At 34.9% G+C, this 18,196-nt stretch overlaps 1 protein-coding gene across 4 annotated transcripts in view; it reads right to left on the minus strand.

Annotated features, from left to right (window-relative positions):
- CNBD1 (cyclic nucleotide binding domain containing 1) overlaps positions 1-18,196 on the minus strand; it is a 467,325-nt gene that overhangs the window by 157,100 nt on the left and 292,029 nt on the right. For all 4 annotated transcript variants that reach the window (XM_020915691.2, XM_020915698.2, XM_020915693.2 and 1 more), the window contains 2 exons: positions 7,679-7,816; positions 5,256-5,388 (listed from right to left, as the gene is read on the minus strand). In XM_020915691.2, the coding sequence (XP_020771350.2) occupies positions 5,256-5,388; positions 7,679-7,816 (271 nt within the window). The remainder of the gene's footprint in view (positions 1-5,255; positions 5,389-7,678; positions 7,817-18,196) is intronic.

An 18,196-nucleotide genomic window follows, 5' to 3' on the forward strand; every position in this document is an offset into this window, starting at 1 on the left:
TCCAGTGATTTCACTCCTTAATGTTTGCCCAAAGGAGTTGAAAACTTATGTTCACAGAAAGCCCTGCATACAAATGTTTTTAGCAGCTTTATTCAGAATGCCAAAGCCTGAAAGCAACTAAGATGTCTTTCAGTAGATGAACAGTTAACCACACTGGGTTACATCCAGACAATGGAACATATCCAGTGTTAAGAAGAAATTAACTAGCAAACCATGAAAAGATTTGGAAGAAACTTAAATGCTAAAGAGAAAGAAACCAATCTGAAAGCTACATATATATTGTATGATTTCAATTCAGTGACAATACAGAAGTGGCAAAATCAAAAGAAAACAGTAAAAAGATCACTGATTGCCAGGTTTAGGGAGGATGAAGAGATGAGTGTGTACAGTGCAGAGAAGTTTTAAGGGCCTTAAGTACTCTGCATAATACCAAAATGGTGCACAAATAGACTTTTGTCCAAGCTACAGAATGTCTAATACCAAAAATGAGCCCTAAAATAAACTCTGGGCTTTGGTTAATGATGTTTCAGTGCAGATTCATTTACTATAAGGAACCACTTAGGTGGAATATTCAGCAATCAGGGATAGCATTCAAGATCAGGGGCAGGTGATATATGGGAATTCTCTGTACCTCCTGTTAAGTTTTTGCTGTGAATTTAAAACTTCTTTAAGCAGCAAAGTCTATTAAAATGATTAAATGAATTAATATGCTACATTGCAAAATATTCACTTAATGCAAAAAAAAAAAAAAAGGAAGAAAAACACATCACAATCACTGGCACCCTAAGACATAAACCTGATTCTGAGATGCTCAAGAGTGTCCTTGGGACTAAGAGTTTTGATACCCTCCACAATTAATTCAGCTGCAAAGACAGATGTCAAAAAATTGGGATTTAGAAACATTAGGTAGAAATTTTATGGCTAAAACTCTCCATTTTTGGTTTGTGAAGTCTAGATTTTTTTTTCATAATTGCTATATTTGCATATTTTATCTTTTAAAACTAAATTGAATAATACATTTTTAGTATATCTAATTATTATGCTTGCTATATCATACCCAACCTGGAAAAGATGGAGCATATTGACATAAGTAGGATAACAATAAAATTTACACAAATGGTTCATTGATGTCTAATGAATGTACCATTTTGTTCTTATACACTTGATACACATAGACATAGGTTGATTAGTGAGATCAGCTGGTTGCCATTTTCCAGTCAATCACACCTCAAAAAACATCACCAGGGAAGACTTCGTACACATACATTATACTCAGTCTCCCTTTGCAAATGAAGCAGAAGGAAAAAAAGACTTAAGTTAACAGAGGAACAGAGCCAGAAATAAGCTTTACTTATATCATAGATTTCCAGGGATTAATGTTAAATTCTATCAAGATTTTCAATAACAAAATCTCTATGAAACTTCACCAATATATTTTCCTAAAATAAGATCAAAACACACATAATTATGCTTTGGAATTCATACAACTGCTAATTTCGAAGCTAGATAATGAAAGTATAATTTGAGCTACACTCCACATTTTCTGATAAAAGTTCAAAATAAATCTTGAGTAAAGTTGAGAAGGATTATATCTAATGCTTTCTCTTTGATATATCATGTTTGCCACCACCATAAAAGAAAATTAGATTGAAAGAACTTATTCCTCAGTATGTTTATTTATGAGAACCATAGTATTTCAGAGCTGAAAGAAGTTTTGAGAATCATCTAGTGAAACTGCCATTCTTCCCTAAGAAGGAAAAATGTTTTTTTTAACTGTAAAAGAATAAGGATGAAAGTTTTAGACAATTGGGAACAGTAGAAGAATAATGTAATTTTTGACTTGCAAAATATAATCATGGATTTTTCAATTTAATAGTTTCAACCATTAGTGCAAAATACATTCACCAAAAACAAACTTGAACCCAGCATGTCTAAGAAACTATGTGTCACGTCAGGATCATCTTAACTTTTTGATGCTAAAGTTAAATATTTTAGGTTGAAACACAAATTATTCATCATTAGTAATCAAATAAATTAGAAAGACATGATTGTTCCCCTTTTTCCAAACCCCGTATCCTTTTGGTTCATGTAGTTGAGAAACTCTTTGACTACAGTTCCTTCCTTCCTTTAAAATCATCTCAGAACTATTAACATCCTGATAAATTGGCAAGGCTATGATATTCTTATATAAAATAGCCCTGGAACTGAAGTATGGGCCAAGAGTTGATATTTCTAATACAAAAGGAAGACCCTATGGTAAATCCAAACACTCAACTTAAAAATAATTCTATACATGTACTGACTTTACAAATGCTAAATGCCAGTTTTTTACAAATCAGTTTACTACTTGTCTTCTAAATAGACTTTTTGACCAAAAAATGAATACATCATTAGGAAAAAAATGTTTTATGATAGAAAATGCAATATATCATATTCAATTTTTATAAGCAAGAATAAAATGAATATTTGGCTAAATATGGGCTAAACACTGCATTTCAATTCTGATAAATAATACATAAAAACAAGCACAGAAAAAAACTTGGAACAAATTCAGCAAAGGGTGCAGAGTTGCACTAAATTGAACAGGTTTATTAGGGACTCAGAGTTTGAAGCATAAGGTACTTTTTTTTTTTTTAATCAATGAAACGTCTGGATGGTGCTATGCTAAACCTCACTTTCCTATTATGTAGTGACTTCCTCAAATGACATCTTAGCCAGATTTTTCAACATACTTTTGTTATTAGAAAGTCACATTTTGGAATTTATAAATTAGACTCATTCTTTTTAGAACTTTAGTATTAAACTTAATTCAGAAGTGTTCTCCTTCTGATCACAACCTTCACTGCAATTATGATCTATAGGTTTGAGGTCGGACACCATAGTGATCCCTGATTGAATGAGATCCAAGACTCTGACCCACCTACCATAGTTCCTCTTGTATTAGCGACTTAGTTTTGCCTGTGATGACAATTAGTATTGGCTGGGTGGCTTAAACAGTAAACATTTTCTTTTAGAACTTAGGAGGCTGGGACAACTAGGTGCCAACAGATTCATTATCTGCCGACAGCCTTCTTTCTGGTTTGCAGATAGCTGTCTTCTTACAGTCTATTCACACAGCTGAGAAAGAGAGATCAACTCTTTCTCTTCCTAATTTTAAGGGCACTAATACCATTCTGGAGGACTCCACTCTCATGACTTAATTACATCCCAAAGGTCCCACATCCAAGTAGCATCATATTAGAATTCAAGTTTAAACTCAAGAAAGTAGGGAAAACCACTAGGAAATTCAGGGGTAACCTAAATCAAGTCCCTTCATGATACAGCAGAATAGATGAATAGATATAAGGAATTAGATGTGGTAGACAGAGTGCCTGAAAAACTATGGATGGGGGATAACAATGTACAGGAGACAGTGGCCAAAATCATCCCAAAGAAGAAGATTTGCAAGAAGGCAAAGGGGTTGCTTGAGGAGGCTTTGTAACTAGCTGAGGAAAGAAGAGAAGTGAAAGGCAAGGGAGAAAGCGAATGATATACCCAACTGAACGCAGAGTTTCACAGGAGAGATAAGAAGGCCTTTTAAGTGAACAACGCAAATAAATGGAAGAAAACAATATAATGGGAAAGACTAAAGTCTCTTCAAAAAAAAAAAATTAGAGGTATCAAGAGAACATTACATGCAAGAGTGGGCACCATAAAGGACAGAAACAGTAAGGTCCTAACAAAAGCAGAAGAGATAAAGAAGAGGTGTCAAGAATACACTGAAGAACTATACAAGGAAGATCTTAATAACCCAGATAATCACAGTGGTACAGTCACTTGCCTAGAGTCAGACATTCTAGAATATGAAGTCAAGTGGGCCTTAGGAAACATTATCATGAACAAAATGATTGGAGGTGATGGAATTCTAGCTCAGCTGTTTAAAAGTCCTCAAAGATGATGCTGTTAAAGTCAATATGTCAGCAAATTGGTAAAACTCAGTAGTGACCACAAGACTGGAAAAGGTCAGTTTGGTTGAGGATGAGATGGTTGGATGGCATCACCAACTCGATGAACATGAGTTTGGGTAACCTCTGGGAGTTGGTGATGTACAGGGAAGCCTAGAGTACTGTGTCCAAATGGTCGCAAAGAGTCGGACATGACTGAGTGACTGAACTGAACTGAACTGATGTATAGATGTGAGAGTTGGACTACGTATAAGCTGAGTGCCAAGGAATTGGTGCTTTCAAACTGGTAGGGAAGATTTACGAGAGTCCCTTAGCCTGCAAGATCAAAGTTGTCAATCCTAAAGGAAATCAACCCTGAATATTCACTGTAAGAACTATCACTGAAGCTCCAATACTTTGGTCATCTGATGTGAAGAGCCGACTGATTGGAAAAGACCCTGATGCTGGGAAAGACTGAAGGCAAAAGGAGAAGGAAGCAGCTGAGGACAAGATGTTTAGAAAGTAGCACTGAATCTATGGACATGAATTGCAGCCAAGTCCAGGAGATTGTGGAGGACAGAAGAACCTGGTGTGCTACAGTCCCAGCAGTGGCAAGAATTGGGCATGACTTAGCTCCTGAATAACAAGAGATTAGGGCTTCAACATATGAATTTTGTGGGACCCAAAATCAACCCATACCAGTTGGCATCTCTTAGTTAGTACACTCCTCATAGATGAAAATATTGTAAAAATGACCCAATGCCACCTACATTTTTTGCGTATATATAATCCAACATATTCATGCGTCACTGCAGGTCCAAATATTGGAAATATCGGCAGCATCACGACTGCTGCTCCTGCTTTCAGTCTTAACCACTCTCTGTGATGATATTTTCCCTGATGATTTGTCACATGGGTTCAGACAAGCAAATGTGCAACTTAAGCACGTGTTCTTCCAAGATAACACACACAGAAAAATGACTATAGTTTCTCATTGCATTTATACCATATAGTTTGGTCCTTATATTGACAGCAAGGGTAAATCAAGAAGGGTAGGGATTGCGGGGAGAAATAGAGGATGTGGAAGTAACTACTTCTGAGATCACCCTTTGAATCAATACAGAATGATTTTTAACTAAAAAAGCAACAATCTAAATGTCCAACTGAAAGTTAACATTAAATACATTAGAGAAACACATGACAAAATATTGTATAAAATATTAAATTATAAAATAATTATATTTAATATTTTATAAAATATTTAAAAATGAGAAATTACAAATTTGAATAATATAATGCAAATAAAGTAATCCAAAATCACATTAAACTCACCATGACCTGGGGGAAATTTTTTCCATTTAGTGAACGTAACTAGTTCATATATGGATAAAGTAGGCCACTCCACATAATATGGACACTTATGGATTAACTTCACCTTATGTTGATTTTCCAGTCTTGTCTTTTCCTGAAACAAAAAGTCATTATCAAAATTTGTATATTAATTAATTTAAAAAAGAGACAAACAAAAGGATCAGTTCAGTTCAGTTCAGTCGCTCAGTCGTGTCCGACTCTTTGCGACTCCATGAATAGCAGCCCTCCAGACCTCCCTGTCCATAGGCAAATGGCAGTGAAAAGAAAAATAAAGGTTATATGAATGCAAACTATAATAGAATTTATTTTAATTTTTATAAAAGAAAGACCATATAACCCTTAAAGATTGAAATTTTAATCTTCATATTGGCTACTAAAATATTTTCCAACCTTTCACATTTATTTTTAAGTTCTTATAAATATTTTAGCATTTCTGAAAGAACTCTGTCATAGTTGACTACACTCAAATGTTGTATTTGATGCAATATTTATTTGATCAAATAAGTGATACTTACTGACATTTTGAAAATAAAACCAAACGTGTGAAACTTTTTTTTAGGCCAGCCACTCTGAAACCAGAGATTTGGAAGGAAGTTGAATCTCGGGCTTCTCTTGTGGTTCAAACAGTAAAGAATCTGCCTGCAATTCAGAAGACCCAGTTTTGATCCCTCAATCAGGAAGGTTCCCTGGAGATGGTAATTGTTACCCACTCCAGTATTTTTGCCTGGAGAATTCCATGGACAGAGGAGCCTGGTGAACTACAGTCAGTCCATGGGGTTGCAAGGAGTTGGACATGATTGAGTGACTAACACTTTCACACTTCACTGAATCCTGGGAAAGTCTTCTGTATCACGAACACTGAAACTACTGCATCAAAAGAAATCCCAACTACTAACGACCTAAATCAGGAAGATGGGTGTCTCTTGACCCCCTTCCAACACAGGATCTCACTGTAGCCCATACAGTGCCTGTGGCACACAGACCATGGTTAAATCCTATCAACAATTTCTGATGGAGGATGACCCTATGAGTCCCCCAATCCATCATTTATACAGACTTCTCTACCCTCCAGGGGAGGAGAAATACAAGATGTGTGTATTTTTCAACTTCAATGAAAGAGAATAAATTGTTAAAATTGAAGAAAATAAGTTTTCCTAATGCAGCAGAATTAGGGGGTCAGAGTTAAGTTGTCATCACCTATTCATGCAGTTTTGGATTTTGACATGCACTATACCAATAATGACCCCATGGACTGTAGCCTATGAGGGTCCTCCATGCATGGAATTTTCCAGGCCAGAATACTGGAGTGGGTTGCCGTTTCCTTCTCCAGGGGATCTTCCCAACCCAGGGATTGAACCTGGGTCTCCAGCATTGCAAGCAAACGATTTTACCATCTGAGCCACCAGGGAAACTCAATAATCCTAGTTTGTTTGTTTTTGTCTTATTCCTGATGCAGATTATACAGGTTTAGAGATCTCTGTCTGATTTTTCTGGTATCCCTAGTTGGTGACATGCCATTGTTGCCCAAAATAGTCATTGAATAAATGAATAAAAAAAGAGTACATGAATGAATCTTAAATTTATGGAGAACCAAATGCACCAAATGCACATGTATAATAAATTATATTCATAGAGACCTTCCCTTCCACTTCAACTATTCATCAAAGGCTTAAGTGATGTATATCAAGTCTTCTTTTTAAGGTCTCCAATTCAAAACAAATTAAAATATTAAAAGAGGTATGGATAACTTCTATCTAGAGAGTCAAAACACTCATAATGTGTTAACATATAGATTAGATATGGTCACACTGGTGACTGCAGCCATGAAATTAAAAGATGGTTGTTTCTTGGAAGAAAAGCTATGGCAAACCTCAGGAGTGTATTAAAAAGCAGAGACATCGGCTTGCCAACAAAGGGCCTTATAATCAAAGCAATGGTTTTTCCAGTAGTCATGCATGGATGTGAGAGTTGGATCACAAAGAAAATTGAGCACCAGAGAATTGATGCTTTTGAACTGTGGTGCTAGGAAAGACTCTTGAGAGTCAAGGAGATCAAATCAGTCAATCCTAAACGAAATTAACCCTGATTATTCATTGGAAGGACTGATTCTCAAACTGAAGCTTCAATACTTTGGCCACCTGATATGAAGGGTCAGCTCACTGGAAAAGCCCCTGATGCTGGGAAAAAATGAAGGCAGGAGGAGAAGGGGCATCAGAGGACAAGGTGGGTTGCATGGCATCACCGACTCAGCTGACACAAGTTTGAGCAAACTCTGGGAGGTGGTGAGGACAGGGAAGCCCAGTGTGCTGCAGTTCATGCAGTCACAGAGTCGGACATGACTTAATGACTGAACACTACCACCATCAACAACAACAAAAACATACCGTTTTTAAGTTTGCATAATTATTGGCTGGAATTTTAAGAATTTCACAGTCTTCTTCTGTCACCACTGAGTACTCCCTTGTTTCTGATTCAACATGAGCTGCAACTTCCAAGGTTCCAAAGGTACTCCATTGTCCAAGCTGTAAAAACACCAAGATCACTTAAACCTCATCATTATTCATCAGCATAAAAATAGCAATGATAGGATCAGTCTAGGCGAGTCTACAAAAGGGAGTATCATAGGCCAAGCTCCAGGTGTGTGAAAGGAGAGGATCTGAAGTCCGGCATGGATGTCTTTTCTTCTGGCCAATATTACTTGCCCAAAACAAGAAAATTGCATTTTTTTCACTAGCATGAAGAAAATAAATCATAAGAATAGATCTGTGTTATTCAGTGATTCATTTAAAATGCCTGAAATAGTGCTTTCTGCATAAGAGCCATCCAACAAATATTTGTTGAAGGGATGAGAAAATAGTGCACCTATATCCATGGGTCTTCTATTTATTTTATAATACTCATGTTGGTAGTAATAATGAAAATGAATATAGTGTTAGGCAGGTATAAATCACTGGTGTATATATACATACATTTATATATATATATTCATGTAGGGTCTCCTAACTTACTATGCTACAAATAGATATTAAGCATACCAAAAACATTACCACTAGAATACATGCTGTAAGTTTTTAGAATGTAGTGAGAATGTGTACAGCTACATAGAAGATTTGTATTCACATTTGCCCATGAAATACCAAAGGGGTAACTTCTCAGAGAAGACATCGGGTCAACATGCCTGGCTACCGGTGACGTGGGAGAACATCTACTCTTCCACGTAAAACCCATAGAAAGGGCAAATGTTTTCCTTAGTTGAATGAATAGCTGAAATTGAATCCACCCGTTTGAAAACAAAGAAGGAATTTAAAGTAATTGCTGGAATCAAAGCGGTCCAGAGTAATATCAAACTTAGATGAAAGTCTCAGGGTCTGAGGTCTAGGAATTGTCACACATCTTAGAGTAAGAAGCTCAGGACCATACAAGGTGAGAAACCAGAATTGAATGTTTTTATATAAAGCTTGAGACTTAAAGGTTGTATGACATGTTAAATGGGAAAAGCAAGTTGTTGGTTTGTTGTTCAGTCCTGTCTGATTCTCTGCAACCCCATTGACTGTAGTAGGTCAGGATTCTTTGTCCTCCACTATCTCCTGGAGTTTGCTCTAACTCATGTCCATTGAGTCAGTGATGCTATCTAAACATCTTGTCCTCTGCTACCCCCTTCACCATTTGCCTTCAATCTATTCCAGGACCAAGATCTTTTCCAGTGATCAGCTCCTTGCATCAGGTGACCAAAGTATTGGAACTTCAGCTTCAGCATCAGTCCCTCCAATGAATGTTCAGGGTTGATTTCTTGTAGGATTGACTAATTTGATCTCCTTGCAGTCCAAGGAACTCTTAACACCACAAGCCAAAAGCATCTTTTGGCATTTGGCTTTCTTTATGGTCCAACTCTCACATATGTATATGACTACTGAAAAATTATAGTTTTGATTATTTGGACCATTGTCAGCAAGTTGATGCCTCTGCTTTTTAATACACTGTCTAGGTTTGTCATAGTTTTCCTTACAAAAAGCAGCATCTTTTTAATTTTCATGCCTGGGGTCAACATTCACAGTGATTTTGGAGTCCAAGAAAATACAATCTGTCACTCTTTCCATGTTTTATCCTTCTATCTGCCATTAAATGGTGTGACCAGATGTCTTGATCTTAGTGTTTTTAATGTTGAGTTTCGAACTAACTTTTTCACTCTTTTCACTCTCATCAAAGTTTCTTTAGTTTCTCTTCACTTTCTACCATTAGAGTGGTATCATCCGCATATCTGAGAAAATCATGTTGTAGTAATGTTATATATAATATTTGTGTTTTGTCATGAATTACTGTTAATTTTTGTTTTATTATAAATGAATGTGAGCTTTTATCATGTTTAAGTGCTAATTTTTATTTTATCATGAATGAATATTGAATTTTCTGCTTCTGAGATGATCCTCTTCATTAACCTTTTAATGTGGTTAAATGACACAGTGGACATTCATTCTTGGGATGAAAGTAGCTCATTCACCATGTGTTACATGATTTATATATCACTGGTTTTTCTTAGGATGCTTCTATTTTTTAATAAAACTGGCCTTTAATTAAAAAAAAAAAAAAAGAAAACCCAAATATTTCTCCCGGTAATCTTGATCCTAGCTTGTGATTCATCCAGCTCAGCATTACGTATGATATATTCTGCATAGAAGTTCAATAATCTGGGTGACAATATACAGCCCTGATGTACTCCTTTCCCAATTTTGAACCAGTCCATTGTTCCACGACCAGTTCTAACTTTTGCTTCTTGATCTGCATGCAGATATCTCAGGAGACAGGTAAGGTGGTCTGGTATTCCCGTCTATTTGAGACTACGCCATGGTTTGCTGTGATCCACACAGTCAAAGGCTTTTGTGTGGTCAATGAAGCAGATGCTTTTCTGGGATTCCCTTACTTTCTCTTTGATCCAATGGATGTTAGCAATTTGATCTCTGTTTCCTCTGCATTTTCTGAATCCAGCTTGTACATCTGGAAGTTCTTGGTTCTCGTACCTCTGAAGCCTAGCTAGAAGGATTTTGAGAATTACCTTGCTAGCATATGCAATGAGTGCAATAGTACAGTAATTTGAATATTCTTTGGCATTACCCTTCTTTGAGATTGGAATGAAAACTGATCTGTTCCAGTCCTGTGGCCAATGCTGAGTTTTCCAAATTTGCTGACATATTTCGTGCATTACTTTAACAGCATTATCTTGTAGGATTTTAAATAGCTCAGCTAGAATTCTGTCACCACCACTAGCTTTATTTGTAGTAATGCTTGCTAAGGACCACTTGACTTCACACTCCAGGATGTCCAATTCTAGGTGACGAACCACATTGTCATGGTTATCTTGGTCATTATGACATTCTTGTGTAGTTCTTATGTGTCTTCTTGCCACCTAATCTTATTAACTATCAACAATTTCAAGCAGATGATTTATACATATTTTTCCTGATATTCTAATTGTTTCTTAATAAGACTCAGTCTGAGTTACCCAATAAATGATTATAAAAGCATAAGTCACCCATGACCTTGAATAACATTCTTAAGGTTTTCTTTCTTGATTCATTTTTTAATGTCAGACACTCAATGTCAGGCAAGTATTCAACTTCCAACACTCTTTATACACTCACTTATTTTAATTGAATTAATTTAAATGATTAATGCTTATAACATTTCCATTCTGTTCTATAACTTTGGCCATCTTCAAAGTGCTCAAGAAAAAGAACTTTCAAAGAACTAGAATTGTGCATTTACTTAAAATAGCAATGCAGAATGAGTTAAAAAAAGATTATAATTTCAGACAGCATGTGAAACAAATTGCTAAAAATTGAATTTTAGCTAGGAAAACATTCATTCCAAAGAGAAGGAATGCAAAAAGTTGACAAAAATTGGTAAATGTAAATTTCATTTTTTCATATATAAAAATTTTTAAATAACTAATATGGAATACATTTAAAACAAGATAAACTTAAAATAATTTACAGCAGAAATGCCAAGGAGAGGTGCAGGAAGATAGAACTAAAATACTTTAAAAAATGTCTATGCTCTGAAGGAAAAAAGATTTATGTAGCTTTTTTAAGTTCAAATTACAAATTTAATTATAGGAATTAGAACTTTTTAAATGGAATAGATAAATAAATGCAATGAAATAAAATGAAGTGATAAAATTTTATGTACCTAAAATGTCTAATAACACTAATAATTTGACCTAAAAATAAAAACAACAAAAGCAGATGACTACAAATAAAAGGAGAAAAATATTTTTAGAAATTTCCAGAAGAGAATAGCCAAATGAACCACAAAGGAAATATGCTCAGCCTCACTAGAAAACAGTTATATTTATTCATCAATCAGATTGAAAATATTAGATTACTCTAACCTATGAGACTGGGGAGATACTTTAATACATAACTTGAAAAAGTGTAAAAAAAAAAAAACTTTAAAAATGGAAAATTATCTCACAATACTTACTAAAATAATTAGTGTATGAAACACTTTATCCAGGAACTCCTTTCCTAAGAATCTAAATTGAATACACTACTTTCTTAGAGATATATTTAAAGAAGGTAATGCAGCACTCTATAGCAACTCCTGACTGCAGTATCCCTGTAGTGGTCACCAGCTTAGATCAATATGTGGATGTGTCTTATTTGTAGCTTGTGTGTCTATGTGTTATGTATACACACATATATATGTGAATAAATTATATAAATACACTCACCCTAAGTTCTAACAAACTGTTAAAAATAAGTTACACCTATACATTTTAACATTTCTTATGATGAAAAAAATTACATGAAAATCTATTATTTAAATATTTTAAAGAAATTTTAAAGGGAAAGATGACAAAAACAGTACTCTATAAATGTACATGTGCTTATCCTTGTGTCAGTTCAAGAAAAGCTGTACAAGTGTAATTACAAGGCTATTCAGAGGAGAGGTGATGTGAAAATGACAGAAGATTTATTATATTTCTTTTCAAACTTCCTTCTATTTTTTCAACAATAATAGGAAGCATGTGTTTAATTTTAGACATTTTTAAAATCCATCTAAAATGCAAATTCAAAACAGCATTCTGTCTTCTAAGACAACAGAAATAAAATAAAAAATAAATAAATGGAACCTAATCAAACTTATAAGCTTTTGTACAACTAAGGAAATTATAAACAAAAAGAGAAAGCAACCTACACAATGGGAGAAGATATTTGCAATGTATGTGATCAATAAAGACTTAATTTCCAGAATATACAAAGAGCTATACAACTTAACAACAACAACAGTCAGATTGGCCATTATTCAAAGTCTATAAATAATAAATGCTGGAGAAAGTGTGGAGAAAAGGGAACCCTCCAACACTGTTGATGAGAATATAAATTGGCACTATATAGCCCCTATAGAGAAGAGAATGGAGATTTCCTCAAAAAACTAAAAAAGTAGAGTTGTTTTATGATCCAGAAATCCCACACTTGGGTATATACCCAGAAAAGACAAAAGTTTTAATTTGAAAAGATACATGTAACCCAAAATTTATAGCAGAACTATTCACTATAGCCAAGACATGAAAGCAACTTAAGTCTCCATCAACTCTTAGGACTGATGGATAAGGAAGATATGGTGTATGTATACAGTGAAATATTACTCCAGCCTTAAAAAAATTGAAAATGCCGTTTGCTCCAACATGGAAGGACCTAAAGCTTATCCTACTAAGTGAAGCAAATCAGAGAAATATGTGGCACATAAAAAAAGTAGTATAAATGAACTTATTTACAAAGACTAACAGACATATAAATCACACTTAAGGTTACTAAAAGGGAAGAGGAGGTACAGATAGAGATAAGTTGGGAATATGGATTAACAGATGCACAGAACCATATAAAGATAGATAAACAGCAAGGATTTACTGTATAGCACAGGGAACTGCATTTCATATCTTGTAGTAAACTATAATGGAAAAAAACCTAAATGTACAGCAGAGTCACTTTTCTATACACTTGAAACTAACACAATATTATAAATCAACTATATTTCAATTTTAACAATTCTCATATTTTTCATGCTTGTATTATCTCTTAGTAGCTTTATGTTGATATACAAAATATGTTAAATTTTATACACCAAATATTTATAGCTGTTACCTCTCCATGGTGAAATTGGAGAGAATTCACTTTATTATTGTGTGTGTGTTTAGCTGCTCAGTCGTGTCCGACTCTTTGCGACCCCATGGACTGTAGCCTTGCAGGCTCCTCTGTCCATGGGGATTCTCTAGGCAAGAATACAGGAGTGAGTTGCCAAGCCCCCCTCCAAGGGTTCTTCCCAGCTTAGCGATTGAACCCAGGTCTCCTGTGTTGCAGGCGGATGTTTTACCATCTGAGCCAGAATGGAAGCCCTTTTCTGCATTTTCAAATTTTTTTCAATAAATATAATTTATATTAGATAATATTATGAAGTTATTTTAATGATTTAGAACTCAATCTTTCTCAATTTTTTGGAAAATATTTTTAAGATTTTGTATATAATCTTGTTTAGCGGGATAGTTAGTAGAGGTACACAAAAGGAAATTTTTCTCTCACTTCCAAAATCTCATGTCATTTCAGTGAAAAATAAATTGATAGATAACATAAGCTTTATTGTGAAGCAATGTATTCCCATGATTTAAGAATTAACTTCTCCAAAAATGCATAACCCAAATAACTTGCCTCTGAACATCAGGAATTGGTACATCCTTTACGGGGCTTCCCAAGTGGCGCACTGGTAAAGAATCCACCTGCCAATGCTGAAGATGCAGGAGATGTGGGTTCAGTCCCGGGATCAGGAAGAGCCCCTGGAGGAGGAAATGACCACCCACTCTAGTGTTCCTGCCTGGAGAATCCCATGGACAGAAGAGTCTGGCGGGCTACAGTCCATAGTGTTGCAAAGACTCAGACAGGGCTGGGCGACTGAGCACACACGCACACGCGTCCATTACGATTTTTTTTAATAAAAAAGCCATGCTGAGATTTGTTTTAAACTGCATTTTTCAAGAATAAACTTTTCTGAAAAAACAAAGGACTTTCATAGGTACAATTTTTGTTCTTGTATTATTTTTCCATGTATTCTAGCTTCCAGGCACATTAAACAAGATCAATAACTAAAATTACAGTTGCTATTTTTAAACCAAGGAAAAGTCTTGTTCTTAACACTATGAAACATATTTTCTTTGTTTTAAGGGACTGAAGAGACAGAGAAAATACAAAGCCTCAATAGAGGAGGGGTTCAAGACTGATCTCTAAGGATGAATTTTAAAACTCTTAAACTTCTTTTGCACCACAATATGTGGCTGTTTGTAATTTCCATTTTTCTTGAGTTTCTGCAGCTTTCATTAGATATGCAAGGTTGTCTTTCTCTCTCCAAAAGGTTAAAAGTATTGCTATAGATAGAAAGAGATTACTTTTTCCCTATGATTTAAAAGGCTTATATAGAAGATACCTTCTTAACTAAACAGTTATAAATAAAAGGGATAGAAAGATGTTGCCTTTCATAATCTTTTGGAGGGAGGATTTTGGCCTTATTGAGACTGTACTGTGACATCTAGAAGGAACAAACTTTGAAAGAATAATCTGCTTGGGACCTATGTCATCCCACAGGCTGTGACTTAAAAGAATTCTCCAAGTACATTTGCTCCAAACTTATATGCTAAGTCAAAGAAGATGTTTCTTATTATAGAAAAATAATTGATCTTTTAAGATTATATTAATAACTACGCAGTCTCTAAATGAAAACTGCAGCCATGAAATTAAAAGATGTTTTCTCCTTGGAAGAAAAGCTATGGCAAACCTAGGCAGAATATTAAAAAGCAGAGACATTACTTTGCCAACAAAGGTCCATATGGTCAAAGACATGGTTTTACCAGTAGTCATATATGGATGTGAGAGTTGGACCATTAACAAAGCTGAACACCAAAGATGCTTTCAAAATGTGGTGCTGGAGAATACCTTTGAGAGTGTCTTGGACAGCAAGATCAAATCAGTCCATCCTAAAGGAAATCAACCTTGACTGTTCATTGGAAGGACTGATACTGAAGCAGAAGCTCCAATACCTTGGCCACCTGGTGTGAAGAGCCAACTCATTGAAAAGATCCTGATGCTGGGAGAGACTGAGGGAGGGAGGAGAAGGGGGTGACAGAGGATGAGACGGTTGGATGGCATCATCGGCACAATGGACATGAGTTTGAGCAAACTGCGGGGGATTCTGAAGGACAGGGAATCCCAGTGTCCTGCAGTCCATGGGATCGCAAAGAGGCAGACACAGCTTAGCCATTGAATAGCAACAAGTAAAACCTACAAATCAACGTGACTTTTGGATATAGTCAATAAATTCCTCTTTAAAAGTTGGCTATAAAAGATGTCCTTTTATTTCCCTCACACATTTTACCCAGAAGAGTCTAGACATCATGATGAACAAGAGAAGTTCTTTTTATTTCCTCTAAAACAGAGTGGTTTTTTTCAAACACCCTGAGGGTATTTCCACCTCTTCAACTGTTCAAAAGAAACACTTGTCTTAAATAACTAGCCCACCGGATGCTTGTCTGAATTTTACCCAGCTTCAAGGCCCAGTTTAAATCTTATCTTTCACAAAATCACATGGTTCATCAAGTCACTCCTCGAATTTCTAATAAAGTATGCATTCTATTTTGTTATGTAACATGCACTGCTCTTATAAGTATGGGCACTCTAAAAAATCAATGATAATATTATATGACTAACTTTAGATTGTGAGGATAAAGAAATTTGTTTCCTTCCCTCCAGCATAGGGAGATTTTCAGCAGCAAGTGAGCCTGAGTTACATAATCATCACATATGGCCACTTTAAGATCAGTTAATATTCTAGTCAAATATTTTTTATTTTTAAAAGTCCTGTTGTAAAAAAAAAAACAGAATTACTCTATAGGTTAATCTTGAACTTGGTATATCAAGCTTATCTGATGCTTTCCTTGCTTAATTCCACTGTGGTTACTGAAGATTTCAAATTTGAATCACTTGAATCAATCATTTGAAATTTGTAGAGCCTCATGACAGCATCAAGTCAATTTTTAAAAATGTTTCATGTGCCCTTAAAAGGAGCGTGTACTCTGTAACTGTTTGCAATGTTGAATACAAATCTACTAGATCAAGTTTGTGTTGTTCAGAATTTCTATATATTTATTGATATCTTTTTTTAGGTCTAGGACTTTATCAGATTCCATTAAAATCCCCCACTGTAGTTGTGAACTTATTTCTTCTTTGTGATCCATCAGTTTTCACTTTATATATTTTGAGGTTATAACTTTAGGGCATATAATTTCACATTCATGAAATATTTCTTTATCTTTAATGGTGCTCTTGCAATAAATCATACTTTGCCTACTATCGGAATATCTATCCCAGATTTCTTTTTAGTGGGATCTGATTTATTATATTCTATTACCTTTCTTTGTAAATTCCTATATAGTTGTAATAAGAATGTGTTAGCATATAGGGTGTTATTTTATCTAGTCTGACAACCTTTGTTTATTAATTGAAGTATTTCACCTGTTTATATATAATGTAATTATTGATACATGTAGGCTTAAGTCTGACATGTTAAAGCTTGTTTTTGTTTTTTATTTTTCTATTTCGGTGTCATTTTCTCTCCTTCATTGCTTTATTTTAAATTAATCAAACATTTTTCCGTTATTTTGCTATACCTTTATTTAGCATAGTATATTATTATTCTTTTGGTGGTTGCTCTAGTAATAATAAGATATATTCTTGTCTTGCTAGAGTATATTCTAAATTAGTATTTCTTGTTTTTACTTTTCAGAAAGGCAAAGATGCAAAACATCTTTAAATCCATTTACTGTATCCTATTTTTTTGTTGTTGTTGATTTTACCACTTTTGTTATACTTCTATATACATGTAGACCTTCCCAGGTAAAACTGTTTTATACTGTCAAAGAATATTTAGATTAACCACATATCCACAAATTTCCTTTGCTCTTCAATCCTTACTAAATTCTTGTAACTTATTTGGAACAATAATATATATATATATATATATATATATATTTTTTTTTCTTCCAGAACTTCTTTGCCTTGGGATTCCTTTCTGAAAAGTTCTTCTAGCAATGAGATCTCTCTTTACTATTTGCTTGAACACATATTTATTTTGCCTTTAAAGATATTTTTTTCTGGCTATTGATGTATGGAGTGTCAACTGCTTTTATCTCACTATTTAAATAATTGTCTTTCCATGTTTTGTGACATAATGATCTATTGAGAGAGTATTAACATTTACCTTTGAACATGTTGTGTCCATTCTATCAGCTTCAACATTAAGATTACCTCTGACTGGTTTTATTAGTCTCTAGTATGTCTAGATGTCATTACCTAGCTTGTAATTCATATCCAACTTGAATCTGTTGCTTGATGCCTTTTCACAGTTGGGAACATGTTTTCAACCCGTACTACTTCAGGCAGTGCCAAATACTGCTTCTGTCCCATTCTTATTCTTCTTTTTTCTTAAACTTTATTACTAACTTGTCAGAATTTATCATCACCTCCATCACCTGACCTGCCCTCTGAGAAATCTGTATGCAGGTCAAAAAGCAACAGTCAGAGCTGGACATGAAACAACAGACTCGTTCAAAATAGGGAAAAAAGTACATGAAGGCTGTATATTGTCACCCTGCTTATTTAACTTACGTGCAGAGTACATCATCAGAAATGCCAGGCTGGATGAAGCACAAGCTGGAATCAAGATTGCCAGGAGAAATGTCAGTAACCTCTGATATGCAGATGACACCACCCTTATGGCAGAAAGTGAAGAACTAAAGAGCCTCTTGATGAAAGTGAAGGAGGAGAGTGAAAAAGTTGGCTTAAAGCTCAACATTCAGAAAACTA

This window comes from Odocoileus virginianus, chromosome 15 (genome assembly GCF_023699985.2).
Source record: "Odocoileus virginianus isolate 20LAN1187 ecotype Illinois chromosome 15, Ovbor_1.2, whole genome shotgun sequence".
In the NCBI taxonomy this organism is placed as follows: Eukaryota; Metazoa; Chordata; class Mammalia; order Artiodactyla; family Cervidae; genus Odocoileus; species Odocoileus virginianus.